We start from the raw sequence: 24,611 nt of genomic DNA, 5'->3' as shown, positions 1-24,611 counted from the left end.
CCTAGATGATTCAGATGTTCACCGTAACCTTGGAAGACTCTGAACTCTGTGGAACAGTCTTCACAGCTCCTGTGAAGTAAGCTCTTGGGAGCCCGTTTGGGGAGCTTTGGTGTCCCTTCAAACCTCACATGAGTCATAACTTCTTACCATATGCCCTGTATGATGTCGCCATTTAGTAAGTTCTTGTTATTGCAGTAACTCAACTATTTAATGTAACATCTAATCAGAAAACCAGATTTTTAAAGTTAAAAAAAAAGTCATTATGTTATGAAGTTATGAAGGGTAATATAGTATGTTTCTAATGTTTAGTCTGCAGGAGAGGACTAACATTTACTGTTTAGATTGTGCCCTTTAAAGCTACAACTGCATAAAAATAAGTAGGCATTTTGTTTCATAGATCGTATCACGCCTTGATAAACTGGTAGTACTGGGATTCTATTATATTTAAAATAAACCACTGATCTCCATTAGAATTCTCTTTAATTATGTGAAAAATGATTTTTAGGCCAGGGTAATAATCTTTTTCAGTAACATGAAGCTGTCTGTTTACACTGAATTTCAGAAGATTTTCTCTCGTCTTAGTGCTTCTCCACCCCCACCTCCACCATGGCTTTGTAGCACTAGAGGAATATTGTGTCTCAGCCATCCACAGGTGGTTCTATTTCAGGTTTGACTACATCTCTCCTTCTCTACTCCTACCTAAGCCACCACCCTCTCTCCCCTGCATTTCACAGGAGACTTTGAGCTAGCCTCTCTGCTGTCTACCCTTTCCCCTACTACAGTCTAACCTGAAAGAAAAAGTCAGAGTGATCCTTTCAGGATGAAAGTCAGATCATGTCAATTCTATGCCCTGTATCCTCCAGTGGATTCTTACCTCAATGAGAATAAAAGCCAGTTTTTACAATAACCCTCAAGACGTTACACTGTTGGGACACCCAACAAAATTCTCTGTAATGTCTTTGAGCTTGTCTCCTTCTGTTTTTATTCATCCCTTTGCCATTGGTGAGCATTTGGGTAGTTTCTAGTTCCCTGCTTTGTTTTCCAGTAGAGAATCTTATCAACATCTGAGGTTCTATATATTTTGCTTATTCGTGTATTGTCTTTCTCCATATTTACCCCCATACTGCAAAGTCTATGAGATCAGAGAGTTTTGTCTTTTTCTTCACTGCTGTATCTTTGGCACCTGGAACAGTGCCTGGCACCAAAAAGGAGCTCACTAAATATCTGCTGAATATATTCAAGGGCCAGATTTTATTGTGATTTTCCCTGGGTCACACAGGTAGTAATGCTGAAGATAAGCCATTTAAAACCTAAAACAAGCCTTTCAGTTGCTTGGTGAAGCTAAGAGTACAGGTCAAACCTGGTGGATATAGAGGGGTTGAGATCAGGAGCCCCTGGCCTTTTGGATGCCTCTCTATTTAACAGAAGCATAGGTTGTTTTGCATCTGAGAGCCCTTGCACCATGTAACAATTTTTCTATTCTAAGTTCACAGACATCATGTTCACGTGTCCCTTTGGAGTAAGATTTAGAAACTTGATTTTATAGACTTGCCTTCCTAATTGCTCACCACTGTGGCACAGTGCATTTTCCAAAAAGAACTGCAACAGTATCTCCCATGCCATATTCTTTTCTTACAATGAAACTTTGACACTCCCCTATCAATAGGTGGTTCTGTGTTCATTTGCCTTGAATCTGGGTGAACTTGTTATTACAGCAGAAGTGGATGCTATGTGACTTCCAAAGGTAGACCCTAAAAGGGGATAAATCTTCTGCCTGGCTTTTCTCTAAAATACTTGCCTTTGGAGCCTGGAGCTGCTACATAAGAAGTCTTAGGTTGCCATGATGTGAAGAAGCCTATGCCACATGAGGAGACCACATGTATGAGTTCTAGCAGATAGCCCCAGTTGAGTCCCAGCTAAGAGTTAGCATCAACCACTAGAAAAGTGAGTGAAGATACTTCAAGGTGATTCCTGTCCCCTATCATTGGGTTACTGCAGCTTCTGAGTTTTCTCTGCAGAGGGTCCTGTCATCATGGAGGAGAAAAAAATCCATGTCTATCATACCCTGTCCTTATTCCTGACCTGTGTAAAGTGTGAGATAAAGTTGTTTTTGTTTAAAACTTTTTAAAAACAGTACATTTTGAAGTGATTCATTATATTGTTATGGCTGTGTGCTTTCTCAGGGCAGCTGTCTCCTTGTTGAGAATTGTTCTTATCATCTATCACATCTAAGGGAAAGCCTTTATTTGCGAGCAATAAGGCTTTTAGAAAACAACAAGTATGAGCAATTTTCAATTATTGATAATAACAGGAAAGCAACACATAAACATTGGAAATCCGTAGCTATCCTAAAAATCTTCATTCTTTAATTGCAATCATGTCCCTTACAAAACTCTTACCAAAGATGCCAACTGAACCATCAATGCTTTTATCATATTTTCTTCTTATCTACTTTGTGGTGAAGATACAGACAAATAATAAATTGGCCAAAAAGCAGACAATGGAGGAAAATAATGAGAGAAGCAACCTACAGAATCCACTCACTGAGCATCATTCCTGAATAATACAGCTATAGCACTACATGTAGACATTCTCAACTAAGATGACAGACTGTGAATCTCTAATAATGTCTTAAAGGATCCTTTGAAAGATTTATTCTTTAAAATACAATTTCTACTTATTTCTTTTTGTAGTCCAAAATGACCACCCTGCCCCCACTGCCCATGACATGCCCGAAGCTTACAGCCTTAGCCAGACAGAAGCTGCCTTGCTCCTCCAGAAAAATTCCAAGGTACATGCCCCTGGTTTTTACTTATTTTCCTACAGAATGAATTTTCTGTAGTGAGAAATGTCAATAATGTATCTCAGAAAATAAAATCATTTCAAGAGAAGAGAAAAATACCTTGTTATATTGAGAATATTGAAATCTGCTGTTTCAAAAGGATTTATGAACCACATTCAAATACTGCAAATATATATATTTATTTATTAATCTAGTTATTATTTCATCATTTTATTTCCTATTGCAATTATATCATGGTTCCCATAGAGTTTTGGAGATAAGTTTCCTGTTTTAAATGTGTATGGAAAACAGAAAGCAGAAGCTTTGGGAATGAAAGGTGTAAAGCTTTTTTCTTTTTAAGGCAGAGTCTTACTCTGTCACCTAGGCTGGAGTGCAGTGGTGTGATCTCAGCTCACTGCAACCTCTGCCTCCTGGGTTCAAGCGATTATCGTGCCTCAACCTCCTGAGTAGCTGGGACCACAGGCATGCACCACTATGCCCAGCTAATTTTTTGTATTTTTAGTAGAGACAGGTTTTGTCATGTTGGCCAGGCTGGTCTGGAACTCCTGGCCTCAAATGATTCACCCACCTTGGCTTCCCAAAATGCTGGGATTGTAGGGATGAGTCACCATGCCCAGACTGAAAGGTGTAATGCTTTTAATCTATAAGGTCCCAAGGGCTGACTTATGTTTAGGAAGAAGGAGGGTAGAGCCTTACTTGTAGGGTAGATTGGAGGGCATGAATCAGCTCCTGAAATGATGCTGGGGCCTGAAAATGCATCATCAAACTGCTGCTGCCCATGAGTGACTGCTGAGCTACTCAAAGTGTCACTGAGGAAATGCAGGACAGAGAAACTGATACATTTTGTCATAATTATGAATATTAACTGATTGTGCTATTTTGAAATTGCCATTGATAATTCTATTGACTTTTTGTAATACACATATTATTTACCAATATAAATAGTTTGCATACATAGGTTTATTTTCTTTATATGACTACTTTTCCATTCCTGCAAGGCATAATGATCAAAGTATCAGGAGGCTTCTTTGTTCTCATGCCTCACTTTTAGTATTTCTTCTAGGAAAGACCAAAGACCCCGGACCAAAATAAATACATTCAGCTAAACTAACATAAAAATTCTTTTAAAATAATAAATCAAAATTTTCTTTTCCTGTAGCAGATAAATCTTTCAATGAATGTATAATTCATGTGTGTATACTATAATATATATACATATTTTTTGTTTTACTTTTGAATGATGTAAAATATTTATGAAGTCTGAAAAAGCTTATTCTTTCTGTCTTTTTAAAGGATTTAATTTATATTTTGTTTTCAAGGTGAGCAAAAGCATAGCCAAATCTCATATCCGTAGGATAGGAAGAGTTTTAAAGAAAACTTTTTCTTGTATTCATTTCATTGAAGAAAAAGATTTTTATCATACCCCATAAAGGCAAAGTTTGTATCAATGTTCTTTAATAACTTCTGAATAAAACACTGATATTTGTTTAGTTCCATATCATCATAGTTATGAGAAGTTGATAGCATGCTTATTTTTAAAGGTGCAAATGGGTGTGAAGAATGAACTCACTACAAGTATATTTTCAATAAGGGCTTCTTAAAATCATTTTGCACCTTGAATCTTTAGTGATTTGAGTTTTATGTGTGATTTAAAAAACTGTTCAAAGAGCATTTCAGGACAAAATTGAGTAATGTTTGGGACAAATTCATGTTATACATTTGAATCAAACAGGTGTTCTGGGCTCTGGATTCTGTGCCAAACAGTATATAACTTCAGCAGTTGGAAAGTTACACCACGAAAAACTGTGAGCAAAATAGAAGATCTTGTAAGCTTTGAGGAGAAGACTCTTAAGTAGAAAGTGAATTATTTCAAGGTGTTGGTGTTTTATTTGTTTACATACTGGGTTTAATATTCTTCCTTATCATTTTCCATTCAGGAAAGATAACATTTTGAAATGATCAACGACCTACCTCTATAGCTTTTGTGTTTATTATATATGGTATTATACCCTGAATATTTCTGTTCTCCTAGTGGCATTTTACATGTTTGGTAGCTTTTCAACTTGATAAGGTGGTGCTTTATTATTTCTTTCTATTTCATTTAGGTCTCAATTGATCAAAGAAAAAGAAGACATAGATCATTACCTAGAGGTGAATTTCAAAGGATTGTCAAAAGAGGAGGTTGCTGCGTAAGTACAACCTTTAGAGGTTCTTTAATATAAAGTTTATTTCTTTTGTCTTGGTTATTGAAATTTCAATTTTCTTGTGTAATATACTTTTTCATTGGAACATGGCATTTAAAAATTAAAGCTCATATTAAATAGTGATAAGTCATGTCTATTGATCTCACACATATCAAAGTCTTTAATTTTATGGCTCTCAAAGTTCCCATATTTACCAAGATATTATACTATCACATTTGCAATATTTAGTTAAGTCTGTGCTATTAATTGCTTGTTAACCTTCATTTTAAGATGTGTTGTCTCCGTGGGAAAGAAAAAAGCTTTAAGAAAAAGATTTATGTATCTTTTCTCCTGGTGATTAAAGAAAAAGAAACACCTTACTAATGTACTAATATGTCTCCTTTTCCACCCAAACACTCACAAAGAGAACAAATGGATCATAGTTTATTGGTTAATTTTAAAATAATTCTAAATTGTCTAGATTTGTTTTTTTTAGATGAACAACGCAAACTTTGACATTTTATCACCAGTTGGAGTCTAATTTATAGGATGAATAAAAGCAGTACAAAAATCAATGTAAGTTAGTGAGAAATGAATAGAAACCTAGAATAACAGCTAAACAGGTTTAATATTTCTTACCTATACTTAGTGGCTCTGTTAATCAGATCTTTTCATGTAAGTATTGAAAAATGGAAATCTTGTAAATCTACACTTATCTTATGGAATTCATTAATTGTTTCAATTAAAATATTTTATGCAACAAATGTTCTTAAAAGATTCTCTCTGTTAATATTGTCTCATGCTATGGGATTCTACTGAAAGAGTGTTGCTAATTATATTTTGGTGTGGGTTTCATATATTCTGAAGTTCTAAGTCTCTTGGTGTTTTCCATTTTATCAGATATTATCTTTGTCAATTTGCATATAACATGGAAAAACAGTCATTTATTCTGTCAATAACTACTTTATAGAATGAGAATGACAAAATTTTACAGTAGCTGTAATCACTCACTTCTGCAGAGCTCTATGGACTACCATGTATATGGTATGTGGGATTTTTGGTTAAATGCTATTCTGATGATTAATTCTTTAACTTTCCGTGATAACCTGTTACATAAAATTAAAGGTCAGTATTGTATGACAGTACAACTACTTCTTAAAAGAAAAATGTATGTATGCCATATTTGGATTCTGATTTAAATATTATATCCAAATAGTTTTAATTGCCTTAAGAATTGGAATTAAATTAAAAACTAAACATGCTACACATAATTTCAACAAACTAGAAGTCCATATACTAAAAGTCCATATACTAAATAGGCTATAGTGATGAGTATTCTCTTAATATTATTTTTCCACTAAAGGTACTGCCAAATTGATTTCAAATTCATCAATAAACTATTTGCAACAGTAACACTGGGTAATTCTCAGTTCTTACTACAGTAGTCTCCTTAAAGTTTCCTTCACTTCAGTGCTTTCTTAGACCAAAGCTCTTTCTGTAAGATAGTGGATGCAAATCATTAGTATGGAGATAGCTTGTGCACAGGTCATTATTGTGCTTTTGATTGATATACATTCTAGACCTTGCCCTAGACAGACTAATTGAATAGCATGAAAAGGAGAAAATTGATGAATGATTTCAGCATCTCCCAGCAATGCCCAGCAGGTGCCATGAAGAATTACGTGTAGTCTGTTAGCCAAGGAATTACTGCATAAAACTCTTTATAGCCATTCAACCCTTAAAAGATAAATTGATCAACAAACATTTATTAAGTACTCACTTTATATCTAATACTAGTTTTTTCACAGTGGGAGAGACAATGATATTTTATTGTAAAATACTTGGCCGCATCCTGGAACCTTAACATCTATTTGAGACAATAAGACCTATGAGCAGCAGACAAATATGAAATGATTGAGTGCCAACTGTCCTGTGAGGTGCAGCCTAGAGGTCAAGAAACAATCAGAGAAGACTAAGACAATAGGATAGAACTTCTCAAGGAAGATAGATTTTGAGTTTAGCTTCCTGTCTGGTAGCATTATAAAATTATCTAACTAGAAAGTCATAGATCTTCAGTATATAAAAATGTAATGGGTAGAAATGGAAGAATCAAATCAGGCAAAAACAATGTCTAAGATATATCCTCAAATCCCTCTCTCTACTGCCTTATTCATGTCTTTAGGATGGTGATCAATATATTTGTGTATACTCATTAATACAAATGATGTACACTGGCTTTGATATCCCATAGTACACATATGCTCTGTGTCTAGTTTCAAAATCCCTCATCATGCACCTCAAAATATACCAACCTACTTATGTGTAAACTCACACGCTCTGACTTTCCTCCCAATGCCATGGGTGGAGAGTTCCTATTGTCATCTAAGTATGGTCCCTCTGCTGTGCTTCCTCTTATCCCCTCTTACCTGCTCCCAAGACTTTCTCCTGCAGTTAAATTTGTTTTTCTCCTATACCATCAATTTCTCCATTTTCATTGGATCAGTCTCACTGGTATTCATTTCTACTCAAACATTTTTCTTGACATATTATCCCCTTCCAGGTTCTACCCCATTTTTCTCTACCCAAGACAGCAAACAAAAGTGGTGTCTTAATATTTTCACGTTTCATTTTTGCCTCAGTTGACTCTAAATAGGTTTCCAGCCCCCATACTTACTGAAATGCCTCTTTAAGGTCACCCATGACCTCTAGTTTTATCACATCTAATAGTTATGTTTCTGTTTCCAGCTTCGTTGATGTCTTCACAGCATTTGACCGAGTTGAACGCTCTCATCTTCTTGAACATTATGTGCTTGTGACTTTCAGGATGCCATTTTCTATGGTTTTCCTCCACACTGGAACACTTCAGTCTTCTTTGCAGGCTGGTTTTCTCTTTCCAAACTCTCAGTGGTGAGGTGTCCAAAGGCTGGGTCCTAGGTGCACTTCAGCCACACTCTCAACCTGGACCCAGTCTTACAGCTTTAAACATTAGCAATAACCCGATGGCTACTTAATTTATAAATCCAGCACTGACCTCTCTACCAAGCTGAAAGTTTTCAGATCCAATTGCCTCCTTGATGTGTCTACTTGGATATATCACAGACATTCCAAGGTTAATATAACCCAAAACTGGACTCTTGCTTCACCCCTACTCCTCTCCTATCCCCAATATTCTTCCCACAGCCTTTCCTCAATTCAGCAAATACCATCAAGGCAGCCTTGAGTTTTACCTTGCTTACTGCTACTCCCCTCTAATCCATCAGTATGCCCGATCAGATACAACTCCAAAATATATCCCGTGTTCATCTCCTGGTCTTCATCGCAGAGCTGCCATCTTGTCTGCTAAGATCGCTTAAATGGTCATATAACTGCTCTACCCACACCCACTCTCACTCCACCACACTCCTCCTGCTAGAGTGGTCTTTTGAAAACATTAGATCATGACATCCCCCTGCTTAAAATCTGCCAAAAGCTTTCCATTCTTCACCTGGCCTGAAGCTGTGCATGGTCTGGACTTTACTGAACTCTGACCTTCTCTCTCTTTCTCCCTACCAGTCTCTACTCCTGAAATGGCCTTATTGCTGACACTTCTTATGCAGGTGTCAACTTGAATGTGACCTCCACAGTGAGCCGTTCCTTGACCTCATAATAAAATGTAAATGAGTAAGGAAGCAGGGTAAGCTAACATATAGTTGTCACTGGAATGGCCAAACTCAAGTGACGGGGATGTATTTTACTTTGGAATGGATAGAATTGTTCAAAGGCAAAGGGCTTCTGGGTTTTGTATCATCGACCTTCACAGAAGAAATTTCAGTGTGCTTCATTACTTTCTAAGTGACTAGTTTATTGTTGTGCCTTATAGGTTCATTTAAAACGAATCCATTGTATTCACATTCCATATTTCATAATGATGATTTGACTTTAAACTACAAAGTCAAATTTGACCTAGCAGTGAACTTCAAATGGTTCACTGCTACTATCTAACTGATCTTTAACAAGTACAGACAGTCATGTCAGAAGAGTTTCTGTGCGTCGGGTTTTTCATTCTGTATAATATTATCAGAATGCATTATTGTTTTCAAAAAGAACTTAAAATATCACTTATTATCATATAATTACTTTGAGTAGCTAAGTAATAAAAGAGTCATTTATAGATTCAAATCAACATTTCTAGAGGGCACTTTACCGATTTAGCTATGTATATGAGGAAACAAAATCATCTGGGGACAGAGTATGTTAATCTGCTCAATATTATTTTCTGCTTCAGATATCAAGTTCTATTATATGGAAGAATATATTTGGTTCAAAATTGTGTGCATCTCTAAGATATTACTTTCTTTCAGAATATCTTATTTTTAGTATCATCAGTGAGTGTTTATTGAACATCACTTTGTCAGCAAGCTCAGTGGCAGTTAGGACTGTTTGTTACTATATTCAGTGAGTTTGGGCTGTAAAGAAACAAAGAACAATTTACTTTCATATCTTTTAAAGCTTTTTTCTCCTGCCTCGTTTTGAATTGTATTATACTTACTCAAAGTAAATTAGTGTTTTGCCAGTCTACATTTTTTTTTTTTTTGCAGACTAGGTTTTTATCTTGAATTTCAAAATTTTCATCCAAAGGTGCTTTTATGAACTACAAATATACTTTTTATATGCAAATCTAGCTTCTGGATTTGTGAAATGCCTTGGCATTCTAAACATACGGAGCAAGATGAAGCCCATGTATTTAAGATACAGTATTTCATAATTCTTTATTGGAAGTTAGATCCTTTCAAGTGTGCTCTTCCTCTGCTTAATTCATTTTTGTTTACTCTTGAAATGTTTTATGAAATCATTTTGGTTTCTCTTAAAACAGTTTGCTGTTTGGTAAAGTAATAAATTAAATTATCTATGGAGGTTTGCAAATTAACTTCCTGAAGAAGCCAGTTGCCAAGCAAATGTTTACATGACTAATCTCCAGATGAGACAGAGATAGGTGGGCAAGAGAAGGAAGAACCCGTTTCTTGCTAGGAAAGAAGATTTTGGTGTTCCAAAATGAAGAGAAAAATTCTTTCTCATGAATATTTTAAAAAAATAAGTGATTACAGAGAATGCAGATGGAAAGAGAGAAGGAATTGTCACTCCTTTTTGAAAAAATTCTGGCATTGTCTTCTAGATCAGATCTCTAGGATGTGAAACCAGGAATGAAAAGACTGTTTTGCCATGATTTAAAAGAAAAGAAAGAGAAGGAAGGGAAGAAGAAGAAAAAACGGAAAGAAGAAGGGGGAAAAGACTGATATCAATAAAGTTTAAAATTGGGGAATTTTAAAAGTGTAGTTGGAAGGAGATTTTTGAAAAACAAAACAAGACAGAATAAAACAACAATGTTCACTAGGTGCAAAAAAATGGTCTCAAATTTTCACCAAAACCAAATATAGAGATAAAAGAAAAGATTTCAAATGTCAACAGAACATAGAAATGCCCATTTTTTTACGCATTTGTATCTTTGTGTCCTTTAGGAGTTTGCTTTAAAATACTATTTTCACATAGGTGTTTAAGCTTACCAGCTCTAATAGACATTTTTAAAAAATGTCTCTAAGAGGAAAGCATGGGAGTCATGACTTGCAACTCTGGCTATTAGAGGAGCTGATTCCTTCTGCAGTTGAAAACTTGGCTTCGTTATGTAATACCTGTATTGTCTTAAAGAGTTTACCTGCTTTGTCTCATCTTTGCTTTCCACAACTATTTGGAGAGCATAATAACAAGAAATTCTTACAGGAATTAAATGAGATTCTCTATGTGAAACACATGTAGATGACACTCAATTCAGACTATTATTAATTATCATTACTCATTTTTCTTTGGCTTTTAAGCATTTATTAATAGTATAAATAGCCTAAATATTTTGCATTAACTTTATGTGTTGATTTATGTAGTGATATTAATTTATCATTTCTCTTTAAATACCTTTTTGTTGTACTAAGTATCATTTTCATCATGTACTAAAGGCAGAGTTTTAAATAAGATATATTTCAAACTTACAATACTAATCAATGAGAGGACTTTTTATTTTTGTAGAGACAGGGACTCAATGTTGCCCAGATAGAGCTTGAACTCATGGCTTCACGCAGTCCTCTCACCTCAGCCTCCCAAAGTGCTGGCATGACAGCTGGGAGCCATCGTGCCCAGCCAGTTTTTTTAAGAAAATTTCAAGTTGCAATAAAAACTTTTCAGAAATGTACAGATAAACTCACAGTTTTAGAAATACACAGAATATAGCTGGAGGATGTGGTTTTTCCTACAATAGCCCATAAACCTGTAAGTGCAAAATGTACTTCTCTATTTAAAAACCATTTGGGAAATTCATTTTTCAGTGTGATAGGACAAAGTGATAAATAAGAAAACATAAAAGGAGACAAGCACACAGGTACCACAGAGGATGAATCAGCCAGAACTGTCAGTCAGTGGGATAAACAATGATCCAACCACATCACTCTCAATGTATGGGGCAAGATGGTTTTATTATGTTGTGTTTTGTCTTTGATAGTGTGTTCTTTCTGTATTAAGAAAACAGGGAAGATTAAAAACTATTTAGACCATTTTCAAGTATCCATTATGGCTAAAAAACAATCCTTAAAATTACTGAGGTTACTGCAACTATGGAAAAATCATCTCCCTGGCCTATATCCATATCCTGTTCTGTTTTCTATGTTGGAAATTGGAGATGTGGTAATAACCAGTGTCACTATCTCACTGTTTAAAGCAAAACCAAGTTATGGATTCACAAGAACTCTTTTGCTTCACCAGGGTTTCCACAGATATTACCAGACCAGGGACTTTTCTGGGAAGCATAATCAGGTGATGCCCACCTCCAGATTAGAAGGGAATAGCATTATCATTCTCTTTTTATTTTTTTCATTCTCTTTTAAAATAAAAGCATTTAAATGTCTAATTATAAGAAATGAAAATAAGAATATAAGTTTGTAGGAGATACTTTTCCTTAATAGTTTTTATTATTTGGAAGCTTTTAAAACTTCATGTTTGTATTTCAGTGACTCTCTGAGACCATTTAAAATATGATCACCCTTTCTTTGATCTAGGAAGGCAACTTATCAAGATATATATGTCTGTGCACGTATATATATATATACACACACATACAAATATATGTAGTGTGTGTGTCTATAAATATATATATTGTATGTGTGCATGTTATGTGTATATATGTGTGTGTATTAACATCTTCAAGCTCTGTGCTTTAACTATTAATCCCAATTTTCTACATATCACTGTATAAAAATATTTCAATATACTTTAAGTGCTTGTCTTCAAGCCAAAGTGTAAGCATGTTAAGTCGAATTAAATACAGGCATACCTTCTTCTATTGCACTTTGCTGTATTGTACATCAGAGATACTGTATAGCCAGAAAACCCAGATAGAGAAGCTTCTTCCTCTTCTTCCCTGCAATCCACACAATGCAGGCAAAACTTGACAGTTCCTTCATAAAAAGAATATCAGGGACACATCACTAATTCAGATGTCAGATTTACATTAACCAACATCAGTATATGCATGCAAACCCTGACACAACAAAGAAAAGCTCCAGAAAAATAGCCTACATATTTTACTGTCAGAAGGGCTGTGGAGGCATCCTTAGGCCAAGTCTGTCGACTTAGACATGTATATACAATTAGGTTTTCTTATTTAACTAGCTTGCCTATATTGCTTTTCATGGAAGCGTCCTGTTTTTCCTACTTTAGGTAAATTAAATTTGTAAGGAAGAAGCTAAAATACTGAAATACTAGCTGACACGGGGAAGATAAAATAATTGGCCACTATGAAAAGGACAGACTGTCTGGGGACAAGGGCAAGGCATGACTGGGCCCTGCAGCCACCCTTTTCAGTGTATTTACATTGTGTTGAAATTAAATAACAGAATTCCTAACAAAGCATTATTTTGTTGACCTTACTCTATTTCATATGGCAGGGAAATGAGTAATATATTTTAGAAAAGTTTTAATTGTATGTTTTGCTTTATTAGTTTTTGTTTTAGTCTAGGTTTGTATATGGAAAGATTTGTGTTATTGGGAAATTTACCAATGTTGATTGCCTCTGTCCTTAAATTGATACAAATTGTTTATTAATTTACTTATTAATTAATTATTATAGTATCTTCCAAACTCTTAGATGATCAATAAGAATCTTTCCAAATCTCTTTTGTGCTTCTTGGATTTTTTAAAATTCCCTTCACATTGTTCCTAAGGAATCAGAAGTTATTTGGTCAGAATAATTTCCAAAAAGCCTAAATTTTCTTCTAAGTATGCTAGGAAACCTTTGGCTCATTTTATGCAGGGAAATGATATGCTGTCACTTTAGTTTAAAAGGATCATTCAAGGCTATTGGGTTCTGTGGATATTTGACTGGGGAACACCCGGAGCAAAAGATGATGGTGGCTTGACTAGGGCAGAAGTGGAAATGATGAGAAATGGTTTAATTTAGAATATATTTAAGTGATAGGGAGATCAGAGCTTACCAATGGAGTAAACATGGGGACTAAATAAAGCAATAGATAAAAAATGACTCCTTCTGAACTGACCCCAGCAACTAGAGGGATGTCTTGTTGACTGCTGAATCTCCAGCACCTATAACAGTATCCACATAGTAGGCACTCAAGAAATACTTTTTAATAAGGCCAGCCTCATCCCAGCGCATGCATACTGTTTCCAGTTTAATTCCTTCCATTCCTGCTTTGAAATTCATCTTCCTGCAAAAATAATAGTAATGACTAATATTTGTAGAGCACTTTCTATGTTTCAGGAATTATTTTAAGTGCCTCATATGTATTCATTCATTTAATTCACAAAAAGAATTTATTAGTTCAATTTACAGCTAAGAATTGATGCACAGAGATATTAAGTAACTTTCCCAAGGACACACAGATAATAAGTAGAAGAGCTGACTTTGAATCTATGCAGTCTGGGTCTAGCACTCATTCTTGGAGCATTATACCATTCTGCCTCTGAAAATATTCAGGTCTTCATTATTCTATGTTTTCTCTCATCTCTCATTCTTAGTGTATTTCCATTCTCTTGGCCTAGAATGATTTTTCTCCTAATTGTCTCATGACTCTTACTCATTCTTAAATGGCTCGGCTGTATTAGATAAACTTGCTATAATCTTGTAATCTCCAGTACACTTATAGTACTATATTGCCATTGCTAGTATAATTGTTTCCTATACTAGACTACAAGCTTCAAGAGAGCTGGGGCCATTGCTGCTCTGCTCATATGTGCATCCTTGGTACTCTACTCACACAGTGCTTAGCTCACCTCACAGGAATGAGAACCCATGATCTTTTACCCCTTCATAGCCTTGCACATGTGTTCTGCCTGGAAAACCCTTCTGCTTTCTCTCATGCTTTGTGTACTGGGCAAACTTTTATTTATCTTCCAGCCTCAACTTATCTGTTTCTTGCTTTGTGAGGCCTCCTTTGATCCACTTGGTAGAGTGCAGAGCTCCTGTTTGAACTATCTTGATGGCCATTGACAGTCACGTACAAGTGTTTTATTTCCCCTTTATTAATATTTAACATACTGTAGTATGTTCTATACTATGTATGTATGTACTATAGTATGGATAGTATATAGATTGTGACTCATTAGTGGGTAGTGATTGTGACCCATCAGATTGGGGATCATGGCCAGGATTTAAGAAATGGAAAGAGAGTGTAGACAAATAGGATAGAAAAAAACCCATTGCATAGCGGAAAGCTAAATATTGGGAGGCTACCATGTGTAATGGAATAGAGCATGAATTTTTAAACCATACTCTCTGGACTCCAGTCCCAGATTTACTCTCATTAACAAAGTAGCTAGTTGACTTTGGCGAAGTTACTTAACCTTTCTGTACTTCAGTTACCTAATCTGAAAAAAATAAAGATAATGATAATAGGGCCTGTTTCCTAAAATAGTTATGATAATTAATTGAGTTAATAATTATAAACCGATTGGAACATTTTGCATATTTGTGCTTTTAAACATTGGTTTAATATGTTACACACACATTTATACGTGTGCTGAATTGCAATGTAAGTGTCTGGTTTTGTTTTTTGTTTTGTTTTTTTTTTTTTTTGAGATGGAGTCTTGCTCTGTCGCCCAGGCTGGAGTGCAGTGGCGCAATCTCGGCTCACTGCAATCTCCACCTCCCGAGTTTAAGCAATTCTCCTGCCTCAGCCTCCTGAATAGGTGGAATTACAGGTGTGCACCACCACACCCAGCTAATTTTTGTATTTTTTCTTAATGTGAGTTGTCATAAGGAATGAACTCTGCTCTAGACTGGAGTCTTTGAAAGCAGGGATTGTGTTTTCTTCAACTTTTAGGCCTCGGACTTACATAAAATAACACTTTTTTGCTTGTTGACTTTCTTTCCAGAATAGATTAAAGAAACTTAAAGTTCAAACTTTGTAGGCTGGACATGGTGGCTCATGTCTGTAATCCCAGTACTTTGGATGTTGAGGCGGGCAGATCACCTAAGGTCAGGAGTTCGAGACGAGCCTGGCCAACATGGTGAAACCCTGTCTCTACTAAAAATATAAAAATTAGTCAGGCATGGTGGCACACACCTGTAATCCCAGCTACTCAGGAGGCTGAGGCAGGAGAATCGCTTGAACCTGGGAGGCAGAGGTTGCAGTGAGCTGAGATTGCGCCATTGCACTCCAGCCTGGGCGACAGAGCAAGACTCTGTCTCAAAAACAAAAAAACAAAAAACAAAAACCCCAAACAAAAACAAAAACAAAAACCTTTGTATTATACAGCTGTCAGATTATAACTAGAAAATAGAAAGCAAATAAATAAAGTATGTAAATATGCTCCCCAGTGGAATTACTATAGTTACTATGAGGGAACATTAAGTTTCTGTTTCAACTTCTGGGTAGACTAGGCAAAAAGGAAGATGTGAAGGACTACAGAAGTCTCAACACCTGATGAAAAGGCATACATCAGTTCTTTAAGAGATAAGCTTTTTCCTGATACTAAGCTCCAAAAGAAAGTTATCATATAATCTTATGTAAGAAAAATTTGCACACCTAATGCAACAAAATAGTTATTTAGACAGCTTGTCATAAATATTACATTTTCCCGTTAAGTTTTCTTTCAAACAAGATAGTAACAGGTAAAATAAATGATTGCTGTGTGCTATTCTCTGTGTTAAGTGGTCTTTACAACAACCCTATGAACAGTAACCCTGTTATTACTCCCAGAGACCAAGGCATGGAGAGGTTAAGTAATTTGACCAAGGCAACCTATTGTTATAAAGAAGCAGAAGCAAAGCAGTAGGAAAAAAGATGGTTCAAAGAGAGGAAGGAATGAATAAGCTGGAAAGAAAATGGATGACATACATTTGAAATCAATTTTCAGACTTTTCCGGTATTTCCAGGACTGCCTTGGATCCAGAACCTGCCTTGGGGCTCAGTTCTACCAGAACTCAGTTGTTCTGCAATCATGATTCAGATTTCCATGAAATCATTTTACTTAAGCTTGTCTGAAACAATTTTTTATCCTACAACCAAAGTAGCCAAAGAAATGCATTGCTGATTAAGGGAATTGTTTTCTCAAAAGTTAATTTGGCTTAAGGTTTTCCCATATTAATGTCAAGGTCAAGATAAGTGACTAATCTCATTTCTTTTCTATGTTTTAAATGGCCACACAGAAGTACAAAGGATAATAAATTCTTACCATGATAAGAAAGGAGAGAAAACAAATTAGAGATCTCAAAATTTCAGAAATGTTTTCAGAAAGCAGTTGAAATATCACTATAGAAAAAAATGATATTTTATAATGATAAAAGGAGTTGGCTCATCAAGAGGACATAAGCCTAAATGTTTATGCTTCTGATAACAGAACTTCAAAAAACGTTGAACCAAAACTGATAGAAAGAAGAGGAGAAGTAGAAAAGTCCATAATTTTAGTTGGAGATTCCAACATCACTCTCTCAATAATTGGTAGAAAAACCAGTAGGAATATAGAAACCTTCAACAACGCCTTTAATCACCTTAAGTAATTGACACTTATAGAGTATTCCACCAAACAACAGTAGAACACATTATGTTCAACTGTGCATGGAGGATTTATCATAGTAGATTATAGTCTGGGCCATAAAACAAATTTTAACATGTTTAAACAATTTAAATCCTTCCAACTATGTTCTCTTACAAGAATGAAATAAAGTTAAAAAGGATAGCAGAAAGAGTTTTGGAAAATCTTCCTAAATTGGGAAGCAAGACAACATACTTCTAAATAACCCATTAATCGAAGAAGAAATCACAAGTCAAATTAGAAAATATTTTAACTGAATGAAAAAGAAAACACAGCATATCAAAGTTTGTGGGATACAGCTAAAGCAGTGCCTAGAAGGAAATTTATAGCATTAAAATACTTGTATTAGAAAAAATGTAAATATCCAAAATTAATTTTCTAAGCTTTCATTTTCAAAAACCAGAAAAAGAAAGCAAATTAAACTCAAACTTAGTAGAGAAAAAGGAATAGTAAAATGAGAGCAGAAAACAAACAAACAAACAAAAACAATGAAACTAATGCTGGTTCTTTGAAAAACAAATGGATCAACCACTAGTCAAACTGATCAGAGAAAAATAGAAGACACAGTTTACCAATTTGGGAAATGAAAAGGGACACATCACTACAGATTACACAAATATTAAAATGTCATTAGGAGATAAACTTCATGCTGATAAACTCAACGACAGATGAAATGGCTGAATTTCCCAAAAGACACTGCCGAAGTTCACTTACATAGATACAAGTAACAGAAGAGATATATATTTATTAAAGACATTAAATTTATAGTTTAAAAAACTTCCTACAAAGAAAATTCCAGGCCCATGTGGCTCCACTAATGAATTCTCCCTAACATTAGGGGAAGAAATAATGACAAACTCAACACAAACTCTTCAAGAAAATAGAAGATGAAGAAACACTTCTTAACTAATTCTGTAGCAAATAATATGATTAAGCAGCTGAAAGATCTTCATGATAATGTCAATGTAAACCTATCACATATGTTAGGGTTAAGGAGATGATCAGGAAACTGAGATTTAAGTGTATTAATTATATTCTTAAATGCAGAAAAGTAATATAGCACATGCTATATATGTGTTATTTGTTGGATATAAAATATTAATCTAAAAAAAAACCCAGTAATATTTGCAAATCAGTTGTCCTAAAAACTTTCCCCTGAATTGAAATGCTCCTTTTATTAAATGGCAAATTTTCATGTGTCTATATGTGGCATACACCTTTACACATACATGTACATATATATTCTGTCATATTAATTTATTTGCCTTTTCTTATATTAGTGCCACTAATCTTTTTATCAATATAGTTGAAATGCATTCTTGTATCTGGCAGAAAGTCCCTTTTGTTCCAAATGAGAAAGTTTTTCTTGTATATTCACTGTTTTATATGAATTTTAGAATAATCTTGTCAAGAGTTGGGGAAATATCTTTAAGATTTTATTGGGATTGTGCTAAATTCATATGTTATTTTAGGAGAACTGACATTATTAAAATACTGAGTCCCACATTAACAAGAACCTTTCATTTCAATTGTGTTAAATAATAGCATTGACAGCGGCATCTCTTCACATTCCTGGCTTCAGTGAAGACGATTCTAATGTATCCTAAACAGAAAGCCTTTTGCCATAGGTTTTTAAATAGATACACATTACCAAGATAAAGAAGTTTTTTTTTTAGTTTCTCTTTTTCTTAATCATTTGTGAGCTTTGAACATTGTGAAATAATTTTCTTGCACCTACTAGATTATTATAAAGTTACTAGATTTTCTATTTTGAACTATTCTTCCAATTCTGAGATAAACTCATGATGGTTTCAATTTATTGACTTCTGTGTGTGTGTGTGTGTGCGCACGTGTATGTGTATATGTGACTTTTGCATCTAAATCATAATGATATTGAGCTGTGGTTTTTATTTTCTCTTGCTACACTTCAAGATTTTGTAAAATTGACTAAAGAATTTTTATCTTATTCAATTAAAAGTGAGGGCAAATTAAATTTTTTTTCAGATAATGCAAGGACCTAGACACATCTCTTTCTCTGCAGTCTTTCTGGGCCCTCCCCCAGCAAAAGAAATTACAATGGTTACTTGTATTTTGTAAAATTGACTGAAGAATTTTTTATCCTTTTCAATGCTCTAGGACATTTTGGATGAAATGGGAATTTCTTATTATTGAAAATTTGGTAGAACTCCCATGTGAAACTGAATAGTTTTTCTCCTTTGGTGAGAGTAGGGGGTCAGGGGAAAGGGGGTAGGTAAGTCTTGTAATTGGTCTCCTAAATCTTCTCCAGCGAATTGTTATTTTTGAAAAATAAGTGCCTGTTTATGTAAAATTTTATATTTACTGCAATGAAGTTTAACATGATATTTTCTAATAACGTTAAAGTCTCTTCTATATTTCTTGAAATATTCTCTATATCTTGAAGGTAGCGTAAAGATAATGATGGCTAAAAATACGGGGCCTAGGGTTGGACTGCCTCTGTTGATGAACCAGCTCCATCACTCACAGGTGTGTGATCTTCACCTTGTTAATTAAACTCTTTGTGGCATAGTTTCCTCATCTGTAAAATGGAGATTAAAATGATAGCACCTATCTCATAAAAAATGTTGTCAAGTTAAATAGGCTAATTACATGTAAAGTATTGAAAACAGCACCTGGCACATCATTAAGCATACAGTAAAAGTTAGCGGTTACTATAATTATAATTAGAAGTCTTTTCCGTTCATGCTGCTATTTTTAGTGACTATCTGTTTTTGTTTTTCTTGGTTATACTTGTACAGATATCTCTGTCTTTTCACGTAACCAGTTCTTTTGTTTTATGGGTGAACTTTTTGGTCTCTCTTTTATCAGTTTATTAATTTACTGTTAATATTTTCTTCTCAGTTTTTATTTAGTATTATTTCATAATATTTATTTTGTTAGGATTTTTTCTATCATCCTGAGTTGAAAGCTAGCTTCTTCACTAGTATCAGTTGCTCCTGTTTTTCAGAAAATGCACTTAAATCTATAGCTTCCTTTTTAAATATGATGATAACTTCTTTTTTCTTTCAATTCTAAATATATGAAAATTTCCATACTGGTTTCACATTTAAGCAAATAATAAACTTGGAGTGTATTTCTAAATTTGCAGGTGAATAGTTTTTGGTGTTCGCTTTTTTTTTTTTTTGTAGGGGATCCTGGATTGGGAAGTAAATCTTTACTCATGCTTAGTAAGTGTGTCATGGATGTATATCCATGGATGTGTAGTAAGTGTATCAGTTTACAAAATTCCTGGTGTGACCAGTACTTGGTCAGATTTTATAAATATTTATTTTTTTGAAAAATAAGTATATATTCTCTATTTAATTTGGTAGATAGTTCTCTATATAAAAATCTCTCAGAATATAAATATTAGCGTGAGGCTGTTATTTCAATCAAGCTAGGCAATTACTGTTCAAACACTTTTCCCTCTACATTATCTGTAAGTTTCTGGAAAAAAATTAAAATCAGTGTCTTCTCTTTCTTCTGTTAATTTTATGTATTTTAAGCTATATTATTAGGTGCATTGTTTCCTACCTGCTATGTTTTTCAGTAAATTAATCTATTTATAAATCTGATATTATTATACTCCTTTAATGTTTTCTGCCTGGATTCTATTTTGTTTAATACTAATAATATTATACAAGTTTTCTTTTTGTTGGAATTTGCATTATTTTATGGGAATACAAAAGAAAAATATTCTTATTCTCTGCCTGCTAATCTATTTTATACTTTTTTTAAAAACTTTAAAAGTTTATTTCATCTTACAAATACTTTCTTTTGCTATTGCAATATTCTTATTGATATACTTTTTTATTTACTAGTTCTATATTCTTAGTTATAACTAGTAATTTTCTAAATGTTTAGGTAGCTGCAATAAAATTAATATCATATTCAGGAAAACAAGATCTTTATATACAGATGTTTTCTGATGAAAGAATCAAAATGACCCATTGACTTTTCGTTTTTATTAATTTAGTTTTTATTATATTCTGGAAGTTTATTGTATACATATAGTCAGTGAAAACTCCTGGCTTCACTGTTCATGTGCACAGTGCACACTTACTTTGCAACAGTAATTAAAAGCACATAATATGAAAGATTTATTTACATGACTTACAGTTTGGTAGTCATCTTTTAAGCATTCAAGTGTGATAGGGAAATATATTCTAATTTTATTTTTAGATAAGGGGAAAATCAAAATATGTTGAGTCAAATGAGGAACTGTTTCTATAATAGAAGCTTAAAAACCCAAAGAAGAAATGAGATCAACTGCTGCTCTTAAGAAGTCAGAACTTGACATTTCTCTTAAGATAAGTTACACAGATTTCTCACCCAAGAAATATAGAATATTTATATATAAAAATATAGAATAGAATCAGTCTAAGAATCATTTGGTTTCTTTTAAAAAATTTTATCATAAAACGGATGCAAGAGAGTATAGTTAGCGGAATACCAATGATTGATTTGTAAAAGAGAAGTTTTATAAGTGTATATTTTTTCTCATGACAAAATATCATTACTTCACTAGAAGACATGCCATAGTAAGAGAAATATACATGCAGTTTTTGTTATTTACCCTTACACTATCATCCATTACATTACTGAAAAGAGCATGAATAATGTTTTGTTTTCATTTTTAATTTATGTCATTTTCCCTGTGTATGTTAAACCTGTTATATTTCTCTTTAAAACTTGTTATGTTTATAGCTCAATGTATACTATTTTTCTTGCCATTATTTTTAATATGTTTAAAGTATTATAAGGAAATATATGTTTAGAGGGAGCAACATTAGAATATATATGACAAAACTATAGGTGTAAAGAATTGATTGTTTTACCTTTCTCAGAGAAAGCTCCTCATATAGTTAATATGAAAGGATTTTTCTTGAAAAGGTTAAAAAAGTTCTAATCAACTTTTGTACATTATGTAGAACTTCATTTTCTAAACTCTGCAAAAGAAAGTTTCATATTTAATGGGGAATCATGAATTATTCCATTTATTATCTACTTCCTCCTTTCAAAGACATGATCTGGATAAAAGGCGGGGTGAATAATTTCAAAAAATACAATACATTTTTAATGGGAAGGTGCAAACTACAGATTCTCATGACTATTAGCAAGTGTAGAGGAAACAGAATTTTACTTGCAAAACTCGTCAAACTCTTGCAAAGATAAAATGTATGACATACTTTAGTAAAAAAAAAAAAATGCAGTGAGCTGAAGTTTTCTTTATAATGCAACTTGTTTTTACTAAGTTTGCTCTTTATATTCTCCAGCTTTTCATTTTTATTAAAAGTTTGATATTTCCCTGAATGTATATGGAAAGTTGATAGTTCTTTTATTTATAATGCTGTATAGAAAGCTAAAAGAAAATTTTAAATGATGTTATTTCAGAAAAAGTTTTCCAAACAAAATTTCAAAAATTGTGCAGGGTATCATAGAATTATGTTTCAAAAAACAGAGTGTCAGTGTGAAAATGGGTGGTTTTAAAAAGAAGAACACAACAGAGTGAATATCACATTCTGTGGAGTTTTTTGTTAATATAAATTATAAATATTAATTTAGACAAAAATGATCATTTGATGAGTGGGCATGATGAAATTTACATGTATATTTAGTCCACTCTTTGTAGTCCTGTGATATGAAACTCATTTTTTGTTTCCCTCCTCTTTTCCTCATGTTTTTTTCTTGTTATTTTAGGATACAGAATATACCAGAATTGTATCACTCACTTGAATTTATTTTGTATCATTATAACTCAGTTTAAAAACTAAGATTATTTCCAGGGTTTATTTTTCAGCTTAGGTTTAACTGGTTTTTCTATAGTAGAGAAGTACAGTGTAATCTGAAAGAAAAGAACAAGAATCCGCATATTTCTGCAGTTAGCCAAGTGGAGTCAAGGACTTGAAAATACTGTCCCTGAAAAATTATCCTTTAACAATGACGCTCATTTCATATCTTTCCATGTGGAATATTTGGCTTACCATTTTTCTACACAAATTATTTTGTATAAAGTTTGAATTTCTCAAAGGAGTTTGCAAGTAATAAGACTTTTATCAAAATCACATGTGTAATTAACCTCATATAAGGAGCTTTTCTTCCTATCCTTTTTTTACCAAACTACTAAAGAAGTTTTCATTAAAGGCAGTTACTTTTTGTGAGATCAACAAATGATTCTAAAACAAACAATAATTTTTTAAGTTTTAAAAATGTGTATGTTTGAGGTTTTTCGATAAAGAAAATGAATGATGCTAAAGTGCTGTGCGACAGTTACCATGGGTAACTATTTTGGTAATACTTTCTGTTGACTGATAAATAGTTTATCCATTCCTAGTTGATAACAATTACTGTACTTCAAATATTTGATTAAGTGGGAATCACTTGAATAAATCACTTTGAACAGATGGGCACATTAAAAAATGCCTTTATGTTATTAAGGAAATTATCTAAAGTTATTGTAAAGATTGTAGTCCTGTACTATTTGCTAAATAAGCATGATTTCCTCTGATATTTGTTAATCACCAAAGAAAATACTGTTTGGTTTATAAACATTTGTTGATCTCACATAAAGTGACTGCCTTTAATGCAAAACATCAGTTCTATCAAAATAGAATCTGTGAAATAATTTCTGTCCCATTCTACACAAATATTCCATAACTTCTAAAATACAATCACTCATGTTGAATTGAATTCTTATCGGGTTGTTGAGACAATCTTTACTGATCAAATTTTTAGATATTTTTATTATTCATTGAAAGGGTTATATTAGTGATAGTACTATTTACAAAATACCAGAGGATAAACTTTATTCCTACTGTTTTTTCTTTTAAATAAAGTTGGAACTTAGGTTAGTTTTTTCAAAATAGCATTTTTCAATTTGTATATATACTTTAACAATGTTGAAAGTCTGACTATGCTTTTCTTTATTCTTAATAGATAAAAAATCTAAAACTACAAAGCAAAACTTGCATATGTAAGTTTCCTCTAAAGTTCAAATTAGTAAACGCGTAACTGTTTTGATAATCACATAAAAATTCTATTCCATAAAAAGTTCTGGGAGGCAGATTTTATTTATATATTTAAAATTGCTAAATTGGACTAGCTACCTAAATTGAGTCTAAATCAAAACTGAAACAGAATGCTATATTAATATTTATATTCTGACTTTTTGGTAATATTTTTATATTGCTTAATTTTTTTCAGTTCATATAAAAGATGAAATCATATTTATTTGTATGCAATTCTAAGAAATTTCTAGAAAAATTATAAATTAATATATTGCATTAGACGATTTATTTGGAATGAAGCTAAAATGTTATCTGAATCTTTACAAGGAGAATTTTATATAATTTTTGTATATCATTTAATATAAACGATATACAATTTTATTTTTCAATATTTTTATATTTTATCTTATTTTATATTATTTAATATAATTTAATAAATTAATAATATAATTAATAATGAAATATATTATTTTATATTAATACAATATTGTATAATATATTTATATATAATATATTAATATAATAATATAT

General features: G+C 33.1%; 1 protein-coding gene across 1 annotated transcript in view; it reads left to right on the top strand.

Annotated features, from left to right (window-relative positions):
* Positions 1-5: 5 nt before the first annotated feature.
* TTC29 (tetratricopeptide repeat domain 29) overlaps positions 6-24,611 on the top strand; it is a 270,197-nt gene continuing 245,591 nt past the window's right edge. The window contains 4 exon segments of the mRNA XM_030917105.1: positions 6-39; positions 42-76; positions 2,694-2,791; positions 4,909-4,992. Of these exon segments, the coding sequence (XP_030772965.1) occupies positions 6-39; positions 42-76; positions 2,694-2,791; positions 4,909-4,992 (251 nt within the window).

This window comes from Rhinopithecus roxellana, chromosome 2 (genome assembly GCF_007565055.1).
Source record: "Rhinopithecus roxellana isolate Shanxi Qingling chromosome 2, ASM756505v1, whole genome shotgun sequence".
Classification (NCBI taxonomy): Eukaryota; Metazoa; Chordata; class Mammalia; order Primates; family Cercopithecidae; genus Rhinopithecus; species Rhinopithecus roxellana.
Note: the sequence above shows the minus strand (reverse complement) of the source record. Positions and strands in the feature narration are given on the sequence as shown.